The 14,409-nt window shown below is 43.4% G+C and overlaps 1 protein-coding gene across 1 annotated transcript in view; it reads right to left on the bottom strand.

Annotated features, from left to right (window-relative positions):
- The window catches only part of TENM1 (teneurin transmembrane protein 1), a 1,327,579-nt gene that overhangs the window by 193,878 nt on the left and 1,119,292 nt on the right, over positions 1 to 14,409 (bottom strand). The window contains exons 24-25 of the mRNA XM_086918499.1: positions 8,296 to 8,662; positions 242 to 752 (exon numbers count right to left, since the gene is read on the bottom strand). Coding sequence (XP_086774625.1) covers positions 242 to 752; positions 8,296 to 8,662 — 878 coding nt within the window. The remainder of the gene's footprint in view (positions 1 to 241; positions 753 to 8,295; positions 8,663 to 14,409) is intronic.

Here is a 14,409-nt window from a genome sequence, read left to right as displayed (position 1 = left end):
AGGGGCTGACCAGATATAGGTATTTGATGCTTCTCGAAGTACAAGTGAATACAATCAATATATTTTCATTTGTTATTGCCTCCCCTGCTTTCTGATGAATGATGTAAGTGCATTGTAAACCATTAGAACACAGCACATTGTGAGCACATATGTATGGACATTTGGACAGACCTGGCTTGGAGTATTTTTGAATGTTCAGTTCCTGTTAAAGAAATGGTAAGGGAAGAAGGTCATAACTCACTCATAAACTGTGGTCCATCCATTTTCATTGCTTTTTGTTGCCAGGAGACCAGTGTTGCCGTGGTAGGTTATCAATGCCAGGTTATAACCCTGAGCTGAGATCCTTTTCAGAACACCGTTGCTGCTGATGGTCAACCAATAGACCTGACCACCGGGCACCACCAGCCACAGCGGCATGCCGCCTGCATCCCGGCGAATGTGCACCGAGTTCCCGTTGCTGCTACTGACAGTACTCAGGTCACCTTCCCCGTTGTAGGTGAAATTGTAGATCAAGTCTCTTGTGATCAGGTTCAACGTGCGCAGGTGGGTCCCATTGGTACTGAACTGATAGAGCTCCTGGTCAGCGGGCGACGCAATCTCATAAATATTCATGGAATTCAGGTGAGGCTTGTTGTTATTGACTGCACGGATCCGAATGTTGCCAAGGTCTGCTATGTACAGCGTTCCATCTGGAGAAACTGCTAAAGACGAGGGAGCCTTCAGTTTTGCATCTTTTGCAAAGCCACCATCACCTAAAAACATAAAGTCGCATTTTAGCAATGTCAAAATAATGATCTTTAAATAATATTAATAGAGTTAAAGATCGCGCACACGCCTGTCAATATTAACAATATAAAATGCCATTAATTTATTGAAGTAGAAGGACCCAAGATGCGTGTTTTACAAGTAACAGGTAATCATGTTCAGAGTAATTCCAAATGTATTCTCTCGAATGATGCTGTTGGATTTTGGATGTGTGCTGCAGAAGGGCATCTTTAATATACAATGATCTCAGCAATGCTACCTTATCTTTATTCACAGTGCTGCTGGAAAAATTGCCAGATTACAAAAGCACCTAGATTATCTTCGCGCCAGGCCACATACAGTGAAAAGAAATAGAAAATAATATGTATCTGGACATGTTAAAGATACCACTTGTAATAGATTTAAGGCCATCCTATATTTATGTTAGCAATCAAATTCCTTATTGGAGGAGCCACAGCAGTGCCTGCTGGGCCATGCACGAAAACCCCCAAAAACTAAAAATAGCGTATAAATTGCGGAAGCTTGTGCATGGTGCTAGCCAGGCGTAGAATTGCCATTACCTGGATGGGACAGAAAGACCCAGACATGTTAGCATGGCTTAGAGATGTGCGAGAGTGAGCTTTAGCCAAAGAGGTTCATATGAAATTAAATCTTAGAGATGACAAGTTGCAGACAGACCTAATGGAGTGGCGTGAACTGTGCTACTCCGCCCTCGACTCAGATGAGATTGACCAACTAGAGCCGGAATCAGGCGAGAGTGACCCAGGTGGGGTGGATAATGAGCCCGGAGAACAGAAATTGTATATGGAATACCTATGTGACTCCGTGTAACTACATGTATCTATTGTGATCCTTTCATCTTTCCTCATTGTTAATTGCAACTCTACAATCGGTAGAATGTGGACCTATGGGTTCCTGCCAATGAGCACAAGATAATAGAATTCCTACTGCTGCTGCACTATTTTTTGTTTCTCTTTAATAGGAAAAAAAAATAAAAAAAGAACGTTTAAAAAAAATTAAAAAATAATCAAATTCCTTCTTTGAGGACCATGAAATCTTCTTCAGGGCTTTCAAACACTAACATATAATTCACCTCAACTCTGAATTTCCATATGTAAGTTACTTTTGCAAAGACGTTATAAACTTATCACACAAATACACTACTACATGTACTATTGTAATTTCCACGGTTTCTTTAGTATGCCATAGGCATTACATGCTTTCATTCGGACCCTGTACAATTTTAATATGTCCCATTTTTTATTTTACTCGTAGCCTCGTGCAAAATTGTATTGGCCCCTTGGCAAGTTATCGAATTTAGATCTGTATGGCTTAAAGTTCCTTTGCAACAGTTTGGCAAATCCTGAGTGGCAGCTCGGCACTAACCCCCTGATGGATTCAGATGTTCTAATGATGTGCAATCAAAATCTTCCAACAGTTTACCAGTCCCTTAACCCTCCTAAAGCTGTGTGAGGTTATGAAGTGTTTCAGTTTTTTTAGACCTATTTTGCTTTAGTGGTTTTAAATTATCTTTATTCAATTTTTCTGTATTTAGTATACTACTGGAAAAACGTTTATTTGCTCTGACACAACTTCTAGAGCAAATAGAAGATATCTCGAATACATAAGTCTGGAGAAGAACCATGCCTTGAGCGTTTTACTGAAATAGAGAAGAAAAACCTCAAGAGGCAGAATAAAAGGGGGACAATTGAGGTCAGTAAGCCTTAATGTTTCCACAGTAACGTACACAACGAATAAAATTAAGAACTGTCTGTGTGGGGTGGTAATGAAGAAATAATAAAAAGGGCCCTTATCAAAGTTATTTCTGCGCATAAATAGAACCAAAAGCAAAGTTCATCTGTATGCCTTATTTCTTCATATTCATTCCAACCCGGATATGAGCCCCTAACTAAGGAGAACCTACAGCCCAAAATGTTTTTTTATAGGGCAATTTTACACAATTACTGCAGGAAGAGAAAACAGTGGTGCATGTGCATCCCTTAGCCCAAATCCTTTTCTAATCAAGGCTTCGTTCTTCTACATATCACAAATCCACACAAGACAAGTTATTGGCACGTTCTCACTTTCTGATACCAGCTTTCATCAGGGCATGACATCTGGAGGTTTTTCAGTACACAGTACCCCCTTCCACAGAAGTGCCATCCTTCCTGAGCACCTTCATACAGGGGCTTTCCTGGTGTTTACTCACTATGCTTATACAGGGTGATTTCTCTTTTTGTCCAGGATGTTAAGATTGCATACAATAATTAGCTTTTTTATTCTCTTCTTGTTGTCATCATCTTTCAGTCTATATTTGCCTCTTAGAACTGGCTGTTTTTTTCAGAAAATCTGAGTCTATGGTGCTACAAATGCAGGAATGCATAGATGTATCACCTTGGAAATATCGCAACAGGTCCCTGTTGCTACAGATATGAGGTATTTGTGTTCTTTTAGGTACCAAATAAGCATTTGAGCATTATGCTGTAATGTTAGGAGGAAGAATGTAATCCATTTTGACCTGGGCCCGTTCTATTCCTTTATGTGAAGTCCGTTTTGACGTCACCTAAACGTGCCAGGGGTTTTGGCCGATATGGTAGTATGAACTTTGACCCATGTCCCTTTCTCTCTCTCCAGACTTTTTCACCGTGCTCTGAAGTTCCTGCTGGCACAAGTCGAGGGAAGGCAGCCTCAAAAGCCAGCTCTGTCTTGCATCAAAAGTGGGAAAGCTCCCATTCCTGTAAGCCCTGACTTGCACAAACCTAGACAAGGCATCCACTCATGCAAACCCTGACTAGCCCCTAATTAGGTAAACTTAGCAGGGTAATGTATTCAATTCATGAAGATAAGTACTACTCTGTCTACCTTGCTCTGGTTCTTGGCAATAGCTCAACTACACTTAGCCTCAATGTGCAGAAATGATGGCACTCAAATGAGGACCTTTCTCAAAAGTTCTGATGACTCTCAAACAGTAGGACACAATACAACCATGTGCCCTACAGCCACACGCAATCTACAGCCTACCAGCTTGCACCAAGGTGTTAAGGCACAAACATATCCAGGGTTTGCCTTGCACCAAACCTGAAGCATTCTAGGGTGCAAGTTCCCGTTTGTTACTGCCAGACATGTCTAACAAGCAAGCAAGCTACAGCTTGCCCTAAATTCAATGAGACCAAGGAACATAACGTGTATTTGTAAAATGCATGTTCGCCCAGAAGGGCATCTTGGCGCTCAATAACAGATGTTTATTGTTATCCAACGGTACTCATTTTATCAACCTCAGAAGGATGAAGGCTGAGTGGCCTGGCGGGATTTGCATCAGTATCCACAAAGTCAAACACCGGTCCCTTCTGTGGATGTGTTAAATCCACTAAGCCACCAGGTACGGCCTGGGTCCAGAAGAGCCGGAAAGCTACACCATGAAAGCGTCAAACTATACAAGTACTAATAGTATGTAGTACATTTGTGGTAAACTGACACTTTAATATTGTGGGTTGAGGTTGCCTTATTGTTCATCTATTCTACTGTGTTTTACTATTTTTGAATGTTAGCAGCAAGTTTTATGTTGCAAAGAACAGAACCATGTCATATCTGCCTCGTTTTATAACTACCTTACACCTCAGGCCTGCTCTTTGTCTATCTTACCCTTTTCACATATTCATATCTTCCTACTCCTTGCCCGGCAAACTTGGCCAATGTCTCTTCTTCTTAATCAAATGTGTCCCTTCTTCACCTAATTCTTGCATTCCTAGCTTTTCCAGCCAGGACCACTAACATCAGGGACATGATCTAGAGCCTCCCTGACATCCGCCTGGACATTGAGGGCCTCTTTTACGAGGTTTAGGTGCAGGGCAGCGGCACAAGGAATCTTGCTGCACTGCTGTGCGTCAAAAGAAAAGAAAAGGACAAGAATGTGCCATATCCTGTCCTTTTCCCCTGTGCTGCACAATGGGCTGCCATGCGCCAGCGCAGCCACCCTTGCGCCATGGTGTGTTGTAAGGGTGATTGTTTTTGTCCAGGGACACCTTCCTGCACAAAAGGTGTTTTCCTCTTTTTATGTGTGCTGCATTCTGCAGCACACAAGACCGAGGAAGAAACAAGGGGGAACTAGAATATTTCTCCTCATTGCACCTCCCTAATGCCACCCCTGGGGTGGCGTTACAATCTGAAGCTTCAGATTCCATGGGTGTTGCGTGGGCACACCCGCAGATTCAACCACTGAACGCCCCTTTCATGCAGTGTTCTGCATGAAAAGGGCCATATTTACAAGGCAATGAAAAGCCACGCAAAGTGGCTTTGCGTGGCCTTGTAAATATGCTGCGGCATATTGCGCCACCGGAGCGTCAAAAAAGTAACGCTCCGGCAGCGCAAAAGTGCCACTAGGGGCCTCGTAAATGAAGCTCTAACACATTCACAAAGGTTCCATTTTGAGTTTATTTCAAATGCTTGACCCACCTCCTCTGCTCCACCCACGTGGCACCTGGGTTCTTCTTCTTTCCTTCTGCCTGAATACTTTGCCGCCTTCTCCCCAGAAGTGTGTCGCTGTGAGTTTGTTGCCGTGTAGACCTGCAGACTGTGAACATGAGCTGTGCAGTAAGGCCTGCGATTTGGAAGATCTTGTTTACATGGCACTTGAGAGGGAGGAGTTGCTGTGCTAGAGGTGTCATACATGAAGCAGCGTTCAACACGCCCTCTTTCAGTGAAGTTACTGAGAAGCAACGTCAGAGGACTGGCTGATGCAGTGCGAAAACTGGGCATTGGCCCACTAAGGCTAGTGAGTGTTCTGACCCTTCTGCCACCTTTCGTTTTCATCTCAATCATGTCATTTCTCTTTATGCTAGCTTCCCTACTGGTCACTAGTTTTTCACCCAGTCTCTCTCCCTGACTCCTTTTTCTGAATTTCTTTTTGTTGATGAGAGCCGAAAAGTGCAAAAATCATGTTTAAGTTGTGGCAAAAGAATCTCTGACATTTAAAAAGAATGTTTTTATTCAGAATATTGAACTATGGCTGCATTAGGAATTCCAGTGATACCGCATCACAGCATAGGGAAGCGGTGCCTCTTAGTGCCAGCAAAAAGCTAGTGCTTACTTTGTACCTTTGAATACAGAGAACTACCCACGGACATCATTACCTCAAGTTTCTTTCCCTTTAGAAGCAAACTGTGGGTCAACACCGAAATCCCAGGCGCAGGACTCCAGAGCAATGCTTTTGGCCGGTGCTTAAGCAAAACTTTGGTCTGCAACTATATTTCCATGGTTTCTATCTTGAAACCAGAGTGTGGTGCCTCGTGGTGCCTCGCAAATCACATTCTAGTTTCTGACTATGTTATTTGAAGTGTACTAAATCGGTGCTTAATTTGTAAAAGAATAACATATAGATTCATCAAAGTCCCCTTTTGCGAGTCTGTATTAGCGATTATTAAGGAATCGCTATTACAGACTCGCAAAACGGGATGCATGTAGAAATCGCAATATTTTTTGCGATTTCTACTGCTTCCTTATTTGCGATTCGCTAATTGCTAATCGCAAATAAGGATTGACTCCCCATTCATTCCTATGGGCCTAATGAATGAATGGGGAGTCAATCCTTATGGGCCTAAAGGCCCATGGGAATGAATGGGGAGTCAATCCTTATTTGCGATTAGCAATTAGCGAATCGAAAATAAGGATGCGATTTCAAGGGTGCTAGGGTGTCCAAAGGACACCCTGTAGCACCCCTGAAATGCAAATGTACACAGGTGTTGCGCACACACATGTCCAAAGGACATGTGTGTGTGTAACATACAACTTAGAAAAACTTTTCGCTATTTACCACAAAGTTAAACTTCGCGGTAAATAGCGGCCCCATATTGCGAATTCGCAATTTTTAAAAGGTTCATGAATAGCATTTAAGGAATCTCTAATTGAGATTCCTTAAATGCGATTCTTCGCAATTTAGCGAGTTTTGTAATTGCGATTTTTGCATTTGGGATGATGAATCCCAAATGCAAAAATAGCGCTTGCAAAGGGCCGGATTCTCAGAATCTGGCCCTTTGCGAGCCGATTTTACTTTGATGAATCTGGCCGTTTGTGAGGGGCCAAACGTTTTGCTCAGAAGCCGGTGGCTGGTGCTATCAAACGTTGGCACGCCCAATACGAAGGTCAAATAGTCTTGTCTCCACCTCATGCCTCTTTAATCCACCACAAAACACTCCCATTCCCCTTAATCACACGATTTTCCCACGTTCTTTTCCGTCTTTCTCTTCCACCTTTTTTCCTCCTTGTGTGTCAGCCAATCTCATGCTCTAAGTCTATTCTCATCTTCTCCTCCCAAAGTGCCGGTGGGCCCCCATCTGCAACCACTGGCTCAAATTAAGCACTATTTATGATATATTGTAAGGAGTGACCATTAGGATAATTTGCTATCACTAGAGTTTTTCAGTTTTTTTATTTAAGTTTATGTAGGTCTTGAAGTTATGGGATAAATACATTGAATGCACATTTTCACGATAAAACATATGCAATACCACGAGGGAGCATACTATTAGGCCTTTAGCTTCACAGGAAAGACCCAAAACAAGCACACCGTATAGGCGAAAAACCCCGGGAAAGTGGCAAAATATAAGTTGGTGAATTTGGTGTTTGAAAGTGCACCACAGAATGCGATGGTCTGAAGGCTGAAGGACGTATTTTACATTTTTTTATTTTTTTTATTCATAACATGCCGTTTCTGCTTCATAATTAGTTACTTTTCTAGGCTTGTTGAAAATGTATCTGTGTAAATGTGGTAGCCTTTGTGATACAAGGGGCGCCGTTTGAAGGTGAAAATGAGTAGCCAGGGAGAGCAATAATGGCTGTTAGTTCTACATCACTCACATAGGTTTTTTAATGTGTGCATTTGACGTTTGTTTAACGCCTTAACATAGGGAAAGACAAATAGATACCCTTTTACTGCCTGATTTGCAGAAAGTAAAACCCGGTATAAATTGCAACTTCCCGGCATAAATTGTGGGATCTTAAGCAAATATTTTATTTCATTGAAACTTTTTTTCTTCATTATCAAACAAAGAACACTTTCAAATATGTGAGTTCAGCCTACCAGTTGTAAAATACGATCACTTTAATGAAATAAGTACATCTCAGTGCAGTATTTTAATGTGCCCTATTAATGTCAAAGCTACCACATGTTAAAGAAATGCACTTTTTTTAATTTTGAAGAGCCCTTATCATATGTTGTGTTTATTGTATGATTTAGATAGCAAATATTTTTTGGGCTTGGCCCTGCACGGGCTCTAAGATCCAGGCAGACCCTTGGCTCGGCTCTGGCTCGGCTCTCCCTGTTGCTTTGTTGGCTCACTCACCTCTAGAATGTTGTACAGTTTTCCAGGTCTGTGTATGAAAAGGGTTTGTGAATGGGCAATAGTTGCAAAACTGAACCCAAACGTACTGGCAGAACTAAAACTATGCTTTGTGAATGAGGCCCAGAGACTTTGCAAATAATGTTGTTAGTGCAACAGTGAAGAAAGACATTTAGCAACGTCAGACAATCCTGACCTGAGAAGCAGTCACAGTTGGGGTCGATCTTGCAGTCACACTCCGTGGCCGCTCCTGCAATATTCGAGATCTCTCCATTTGTCGTGACCTGCTGGATCCGGTTTATCTTCCTTTCGTCAGTTTCAGCGATGTACAGGGTCCCGCTGTGGGAGACGGTGATGGCCCTGGCCGACTCAAGAGTGGAGTGGATTGCCACCTTGCTGACCAGGAAGTGGTCGATCCCGGGGACCTGGCAGTGAATGGGACGGCCAGCAATGATGCGCACGCGCTTATTGTCAGAAATCTGTAGCACGATGTTATTGTCTAAGACATAAAGGGAATTGTCCATAGGATTGACTGCCAGATCAGTCGGCCACTCGAGTCGAACCTGTGAGACAGAAGAAAAATACTACAGGTCAGGAAGACATGATATTTATGAAGGACATACGTGTAATGCAAAAACCAAAAGAAGCCTCATCATTTGTCTTCACGTGCCCTTCTTCAGTTTCAACAGCCATGCAATCCTTCTCTTCTTCAACAAAGTGCAGAATAAATGTTGACTTCAACAAACATACCAGCATACAATCACAGACTTCTGAAGATATTTATGATTAGTAACAGGTATGTTTCTCATGATTTCCCTTGGAATATACTGTGAAATGATTTACTTTGCATGTGTTTGACTAAAAACCCAAATTATCTGACCCCACCTCAAACCAAATGTAAAATCACTTGAATTCACCTTTGAAGCAGCTCCCCACTAGGAAGCCATTTCCAAGATGGCGCATGTGTTTCCTCCTGCAGAAAGCAAAATGTGTCCTTCCTGAAACCAGTGTCAGATTGTCTGTGTAAGTCTTAGTCCTTTAGCTCTTGATTGAGGCATTTACACTTTGCAAGTCCTCACTGGCACCATTCTGTCCTCTTAAAGGCATCCAACACTCTACAGCAGGACTCTTAAAGTGTCCACCCTCACTTTAAAGGGACTACACTAGCCCCCCCCTCGAATCTACTTTATCTTGAACACAACTTGTATCATGTTTAAGATCATCAGAAATGGCATGCATGCATACTTGACTGGAAAATGAACACCTTTACACAGAAAGCGTCACACTATTACCTGGGTTATTGCAAATAAAAAAAATGAAAAAAAGATTGCAACCAGGACCACACTGGGGATCCAAAAGCAGCCTTAGCAAATATGCCACAAGTCTTCCTTGACCTATCTCTCTCTTTCCATCCATCCATTTGCTCTTTCTTTCCTCTATTTCTGATCACTTACTCGCTATATTCCCCCTATCTTCCTCTATTTCTGTGTCTGTCCCTGTGCCTGCTGGAATTATCCTCAGGTTACTGGCGAAAGTGACAGAGGCGCCAGGAGTGGCAGTGGGCTTTCAATCACAGTCTCCACAAGCTCAGCCTACCCAGGAAATGCCCTGTGGAAAAAAGGCCAGTCCGGCCCTGATGGCAACCTTCTCCATCTATGCTCCTAGAAGTTGTAGCAATAGCCTATCTGCATCAGAACTGCTCCACACCACCTACGGTTCAGACAGGTCCTGCAGACTCCTCTCTTTCGAGAGCAGCGTATCTCTGCACGACGAGTCACTGCCATTTAAAATTCTGCATCTCAAATCCTGTATCCGGGCACTTGCTTACGTTCAGTGCTCCATGGCGCTCTAGTCACGTTCCGCTTTACAAATATTTATACATACATACATACAATATCCGTTGCTACGTATGAGATGGAGCAGTGTACAATTTATGGTTTGGCTCAGATGACTATGTGAGACTATAAAGCCAAGAATATATCCCTTTGGGACCTCAATCAACCATGACTATGTATATACAAACATTTGTTCAAACATGCACTGCTCATGTACAATAAAAGATTTTTTCATGGCTTTTTTTTCAATAAGAGCGAAAACACGCAGGACTGTTACATGTGTCTTTATGTCTTGCTAATCAGGGTGTTGAATTTTATTATTGTACATGAAATTTGGGTCGTTTTTATATATTACATATTTTTTTAATTGATGATTTTAATTAAGTGCTTTTGGTTCACTTTTGTACAGTCTTTTTACATTTCATGTGTTGCCTCAGATGTAATGTGTAAATACTTGGTAATAAAGATTTGAATGATTCGACACGTTAGTGGTATATGACTTGATTAGTGTTTGGGTTGTTATAAAATGATACATGAAACCATTGCAATAGATGTTTACACAAATGTTTGTAGAAATATAGTTGTGGTTGATTGAGGTCCCATATGAAGATTTTCTTGACGTTATAGTCTTACATGGAGCCCTGCCCCCTTGATCTAGGGGTCCCTCTCTAATTACCTTCCTCAGATGACCATGTAAGCCCAATAATTTGGGCCTATCAAAATGGCTGGAGCAAAGAGTTGGTATGTTGTGCTCGGTATAATTAGCATTCTCTCCTAATCATGTTTTGGGAAAAGGGAGATCTTATTGGGATAGTGAATAGGAAGGTGCGATCAAGATGGGGTGGCTGTAGAGGGTGTAATGCACATGTAACTCAAGTCTGATGCAAGGACAAATTCAAAACATGTGGCTGTCATAGCTCCCGCCTAAAGAACTTTCCAGAGGTGTCACAGCGTACAAATATGGTAAAGGAAAATGCTGCTCATAGTGATCAGTTTTATGTTATTTTCCACTCTAGACGCGTACTATGACAGTAAAAGAAAGATTGTATGTCACAATACTGATAACAAAAATATTGTCTGGCTGAAATGTCGTGGCCTAAAAGTTAAAATAAAATATTGGCCACTGGGGCTAGATTTTCAAAGTTTAACTTGTAGGCACAATATTTATTTAAAATATTTAGGAGACAATAATTTTGTCAAACAATATTTAGGAAACAATATTCTGATACCAAACCAACAAGAAATCATATGATGCCAATTGGAAAGATAAAGCAAAATAATAGTTTATGTCAGATTCTAATTCATGTCGTATTCTAGGGCTCGGAGTCCACTGATATACTGTGAGTACTTTAGCTGTAATTGGGAGCTTCATTGTAAAATATGAAGTCCTGTAAGCGAGCTCAGTGAGTTAGGAAGTCACTGTTGAGAATTTGTGAACAGTTTTGCATACTTGTAGAACTGACTCGGTCTTTCATTATTCTGATGACGAACAAAGTGCGGAACAATAATTTGGCTAGTGCCAATTCAGAATGTATTTTTACATACTACCAAATGGCAAATCTATGGTGTCTATCACTATTTGAACTACTGTCAATTGTTAACTGTGGCTTAGGAATCCACACTTCTTTCTTTTCCCAGAACTGTATTGTGACTGGTTACTTCTGTGTTATCATCTCAGGTCAGATCTTCTCCAGTTTCCTCCTCCTCTTTTCTCTTCCCCTACCTTCCCTTGCCTCGAAACTGGTGCCTGCCCGGGGTTTTCCACAGCGCCGAGCATGCTGGTGGCAATGAGCCCCATATAAATAGATAACATATATCGTTTTTATTTTAATCATTATTATTATTATAGCTAAGTCACACTTCACATCTGAGCATATGATAATAACAAGTAGGATACGATTTAAATTGTAAAGTTTGATTGATTTAAATAATGGGAAGAAATTCACATATCGATATTGATCGTTGTAAATAAACTTCTTTTTTCTTTAAACAGCTCTTTTTATCATTGATATGACTGCTGCAATGGTGGCTCACACAATAAGTGATATTGAGGCCTTGACTTTCTAAAAAAACACAAAGCACAGCAGTACCTGAAAATTGACAGCGCTGTGCTGCGTGGAGGTGAAAGAATGCCGCAGCGCTGGATGTAGTATGGAAAGGGGCGACCACTCGGTCCCCCCGAACGTATGGCGGAGTGCCTCGATCCCCCCGGGAAGCCATTTTTGGGCGGGAGGCGCGTCTCGGCTGGTATGCCCGAAGCGGCGTAGCCGGGGCGCGCCTTTTCCCGCCCTAGAGGGGGCTGGCCTAGACACCGACGTAGCCAGCCCCGCCCTAGGGGCAGGCAGGGGCGGGTTCTCGCCCGCCCTGAAGACGGATAAAAAGAGACGCAAGACCAGAAGACGTCCTCTTGTTCTTGTGCTCCGAAGCTGCACCTCCTCGCTACCCGTGAGCTCGGGACAGAACGAAGAGCCAATTTTGAGCGTTTTGATCTTTTTCTTTGTCTTCTAGATACTTCGTCGGAGAAATGCCAAAGAAAGTCGCAAAGAGAATGACGACCGACCAGATGGTGCGGGCCCTTTGCAAAGAGGTGTCCGACATAAAGAAACGGTTGGCGATACGGGACGGGGAGGAGGGTTCGGGCCCTGCGCCGGCTGGAGGGAGACCTAAGAGGCCGAGAAGGGTTCCAGCCGGTGGAGACGTCCCGGTCCCCTCTGTACCGCTCGAGGCGCCGACCCCAGTACCAAGGGAGGGGAATCCAATCCCCGTTGTCGTCACCCCGACATCCAAAGAAGACATGCCCCCCGAGCTGGCAGCACAGCTAGCAGCTTGGTTGGGGGATAGTAGTGATGGCGCCACGGCTGCCGAGGCACAGGCGCTGATAAAAGAGCTTCGTGAGAAGAGAGATGCAGCTAAAGTGACTGCGCCGTTGGCGGGAATAGACAAGCCGCAAGCGGCCGAAGCTGCGTCCGGTGCAGGTAAGCGGCCATTGCCGATTGCAAGGGACGAGTCAGCACCCTCTCGTAGAGAGAGATTGGGACAACATGTGCCTTTAGCTATAAAAGAAAAGATCTGGGCTGGGGAGTACGTGAATATTTTCTCCTTGCTTGTTGATCATTATGAGGTGGAGCATGTTAAAAGTCAGAAGGACTTAATGCATCCGAGTGTTTGGCGCGCAAAAATGGCCGCCTTTAAGGTAAATGAGAATATTGGCAACTGGGGCAATGCGTGGGGTATTTTTACATCGATTTTGGGGGAACGTAGGCCCGAGTTGCTTTCTGAATTTCCCATTTATCAATCACGAATTATGGGTTACTCGACAGCGTATCAAGGTAACCATTGGTTTTGTTATGACAATCTGTTCAGGAAAGAAAAGGAACATAACAAGGGTTTGACTTGGGATTGTTACGATTCTGTAGCATGGGATAAAATGAAAGAATCAGGAATGTTAAAGATGCCATTGGTTGGGAGCAATGTTGTAGATTACTCCCGCCAAAATGTGGGGACGCCCTTTCGACCAAGTACGAGCACCGACGATCAGTCGAGGCCCGCAGGCAATACAGGGAGGAAGGGTTTCTGCTTTAATTTCAACAAAGGGAAATGTACCAGACCTCCGGGATCGTGTAAATTCAAACATGAGTGTAGTACGTGTGGGTCGTCCCATCCTGAGTCATCGTGCAGAGCCAGAACGGGTGAGAATGGGGGTAAGGGAGGCGCCAAACAGGTCTAAACTAGTCCGAGGGGCGCCTTTACCAACCCCGATTGATACCTTGGCAATGATTCCCTGGCTCAGTGAATACCCGGATCGTACTTCTGCTAGGGTGCTGCGGAACGGTTTTTCACATGGTTTCCGCATCCCGGTAGGGGACTTTCAGGGTGTAGGGATTTGCAAAAATCAACTTTCTGTTTTACAACATACATCTGTGGTGCAAGAAAAAATTCAGAAAGAGGTTAGCCGGGGACGGGTCGCTGGCCCGTTTAGGGTACTCCCGGTACCGGATTTTGTTTGTTCTCCGTTAGGGGTGGTCCCCAAGAAGGACCCAGGTGAGTTTCGTTTGATCCATAATTTGTCTGCTCCACACGGCCTTTCGGTGAACGACGCAATTGATCCAGAAGTTTGTGCGGTGCGATACGCATCGTTTGATGAGGCAGTAGCCATCTTGAATCGCCTGGGGCCCGGGACGTTGATGGCGAAATCAGATATCGAGTCAGCGTTCCGGTTGCTCCCGGTACACCCAGACGATCAGCGTCTTTTGGGATTCAGGTTCCAGGGGTCAATTTACATGGATAGGTGTATGCCAATGGGATGCTCTATATCATGTGCTTATTTTGAGCAATTCAGTACTTTCCTGCAATGGGTGTTCACGAAGAAAACGGGTTTCCGAAATGTAATGCACTACCTTGACGACTTTTTGTTCCTTGGTCCCGCCGGAAATCCCGAATGTGCTCAGGCCTTAGCTGAATTCTGTGTGTTGATG

This window comes from Lissotriton vulgaris, chromosome 4_1 (assembly GCF_964263255.1).
Source record: "Lissotriton vulgaris chromosome 4_1, aLisVul1.2, whole genome shotgun sequence".
NCBI lineage: Eukaryota > Metazoa > Chordata > Amphibia > Caudata > Salamandridae > Lissotriton > Lissotriton vulgaris.
This window is presented reverse-complemented; position numbering and strand designations above follow the sequence as displayed.